The sequence below is a fragment of the Cuculus canorus genome, chromosome 20 (genome assembly GCF_017976375.1).
Source record: "Cuculus canorus isolate bCucCan1 chromosome 20, bCucCan1.pri, whole genome shotgun sequence".
Classification (NCBI taxonomy): Eukaryota; Metazoa; Chordata; class Aves; order Cuculiformes; family Cuculidae; genus Cuculus; species Cuculus canorus.
In genome coordinates, this window is record NC_071420.1 from 2,009,401 (window position 1) to 2,012,283 (window position 2,883).

A 2,883-nucleotide genomic window follows, 5' to 3' on the forward strand; every position below is an offset into this window, starting at 1 on the left:
ACTACTTTTAAATAAACCAGTAAATACCCTGTAAAGGTATCTGACCATGTGCAACAAGCGTTCATTAACAAAAGCATTTCAGATCAGTTTGTGAATTAAAATAAATGCAAATATATTTAATTGTTACTGGGAAGCAATGTTTCCCATGGTTGACAGTATTTTTATAGAAAGAGGAGGCAAGTACACAGAATATCAAGTTGACTTCCTTATATCCAGAAATCTACCTGTCACTGACTATGTCACTGTTTATCAACTCTAAGGTGAAAATAAGAGCACTGACATCCATGAGCAAACTGTGACCAAACCTTCAGGAATGACATAGACTGGTGCATCGCTGCAGCCCAGTTGTTAGATTTCTTCCGTCAGTGGGAAAAAATTCTCAAGGAAAGAAAAATGTTCCCAAGGCAGCTCACTCAGGCATAATGTTCTCCTTCTCTGGAGGTTCCACAATTCTCAAACAGCAGTCTGCAAATTCAACAAATAATGGCTCCTGCATGTACTTTTTCATGAGGGAGCTTTTATCTTCTGCTTGATCGACTGTCAGCAGTAGCTGCCTGAGATGTGGGTTCAGAAGCAAGCCTCTCAGTTCTTCTGATTCCCCTTTAAAAGAAAAAAACAAAACAACAAAATAAAGCCTATGCTAATTTCAAAGAGTTACAAATTCCAGAGACCACTCGTATTTTCATAGAATCATAGGACGGTTTTGGTTAGAAGGGACCTTAAAGATCATCCAGTTCCAACCCCCTGCCATGGGCAGGGACACCTCCCACCAGACCAGACTGCTCAAGGCCCCAAGTTTTGCAAATCAACTTTCAAAGACACGCGGCGAAAGGACACGCATCTGACATTCAACTCTTTAAACCCTGGCAGTGAGGCGCACCGCAGGGATTCTCCGCTCGCTCTGCCGCGTGCCCGCCCCCACCCGCACCCCCAGGACTTACCTAAAAGCTGGAGCTTCTGCAGCGGGACGCGGTCCTGCTCCTCCCCTTCGGCCAGGATGTCCTCTACGGAGCAGGGCCCGCCTGCGGGGCTGTACCGGGGCCGAGCCTCCCCGCAGCCCCGCACACCCTCAGCCACCCGGATCTCGGCTCGCTCCGGCGTGCATCGCTCTGCGGAGGAGACGGGGTCAGCGGCGCGGCGGCCCCCCCGGGCCCTGCCCGGCCCGCCGCGCACTCACCCTTGTGGGTCCTGCAGCACGGCACGGAGCAGCTGTGGGGCGGGAGAGGCCGCTGAAGGGAGAGCGCAGCTGCCCCCCCCCCGCGCCTCAGCGCGCAGGCAAGGCCGCGCCCCCCCCAGCCCCCCTCCCTCTCCGTCCCCCCGCCCCCGCCGCTACCCCCCCGGTTCCTCCAGGCCCCCCCGGTTCCCCCGGGCCCCCCCCGGCCCCTCACTAGGCGGTGGCGCAGCGCGGGCAGCGGTATTTGCCCGCCCCGTCAGCCCCGCAAACCGCGCACGGCCCCGCGGCCCCCATGGCGCCCGCCTCTGCGCCAGGCACGGCCAGCCGAGCGCCGAGCGCCCCCGGCCAGGCTCGCCAGTCGAGCGCCGAGCCACGAACTGGACATATAGACTGGTAGAAGCGCCAGGTTGGAAAAGACTTTTTGGATCATCGAATGCAACCGTCCCATCTGCCGCTAAACCACGGCCCCGAGCTCCTCCTCTGCCCGTCTTTTAAACCCCTCCAGGGCTGGGGACTCCACCCCCTCTCTGGGCAGCCTCTGTCAGAGCCTGAGCACCCTTTCTGTGAAAAAAATATATAAACATATTACATTTATATATATATATGTATATCACAGAATCTCTTGGTTGGAAAAGACGTTGGCCATCATCAAGCCCCACTGTACCTGTCCACTACTAAACCATATCCCTCAGCACCTCATCTACCCGGCTTTTAAACACCTCCAGGGATTTATAATGTGTGTGTATAAATTAAAAATATTATATATATATACATAAAATAATAGGGCAAACATATTTTATTTGCAGTATTTATGCATACTTTAAAACCAGAAAAACAGTCACCAGGATCTGTTCCATCACAGCTTCAAGACTGGTAACTGCGAGAGAACAGAAACATAAGCATTGAGATCTTGTAGACAACATCTCTGTGTAACTAAGAATAAACGCTCACCTCCACCAGGGTCTGACAGATTAACTGTTCAGTAGCAGTTTCCTTTTACAAGATACTTAGTCTTGACGTTTTTGTTTTGTTTTGTACAGGAAACCTCACTGCAATTCTGATATTGAAGAGTTCAAGTGAGGTTTTCTCCTAAAGCGATCCGAATCTCAAAAGCCACAGACTCAACTGTGCCTCTATTTATAAGCAGAAATGTGAACAGTGCAGTCACAAACGTCTCACAAAAAACATGTGCTACATACTGCAGTTATAACTACAACAGTAAAACAGCGCCGAGTGCCCCCATGAATAAAGAGATTCATCAAATATTCAAAGATACAATATGACCGCCTGTAAATGAGAAAGTCAAATAACATTTTTCCCCACACTACTGAATTTTTCTATCCATTTCACTGTCTTCAAAACCATACAAAGATACAAAAGGATGTGAATCTCAGCGGCAAATTGAGCATGGCAGAAGCCTAGTTCCAAATGCTAAGTAAACACAGCTAACGGATTTATTTTTATCTCCGAGCAGAAGGGCTCTTGTGTTCCATTCAGGGGTCGGACAAACCAGGCACACAATGAACAGGAAGCTGCAAACCACCGCAACGCCACACGCTATTCACGCGCTACCAAAGACTACGAAAGCTGCAGCCTCCCTTTCACGGTTCCCCATGCAGGGAACCCCCTGCCCCGCTCCGGGACCCCTCGGCCACACGCAGGGACCCCCACACCCCAAGAAGGGACCCCCCCCCGGGTGCTGCGCCGCC

At 51.1% G+C, this 2,883-nt stretch overlaps 1 protein-coding gene across 1 annotated transcript; it reads right to left on the reverse strand.

The window, feature by feature from the left end:
• Positions 1 to 87: 87 nt before the first annotated feature.
• Positions 88 to 1,514, reverse strand: ZNHIT3 (zinc finger HIT-type containing 3). The gene is made up of 4 exons (XM_054084744.1): positions 1,389 to 1,514; positions 1,178 to 1,209; positions 942 to 1,109; positions 88 to 600 (listed from the first exon to the last, which is right to left on the reverse strand). The coding sequence occupies exons 1-4, from the start codon at positions 1,466 to 1,468 to the stop codon at positions 410 to 412; spliced, it is 471 nt and encodes a 156-aa protein (XP_053940719.1). The 5' UTR covers positions 1,469 to 1,514; the 3' UTR covers positions 88 to 409.
• Between the last annotated feature and the right edge of the window lie 1,369 nt (positions 1,515 to 2,883).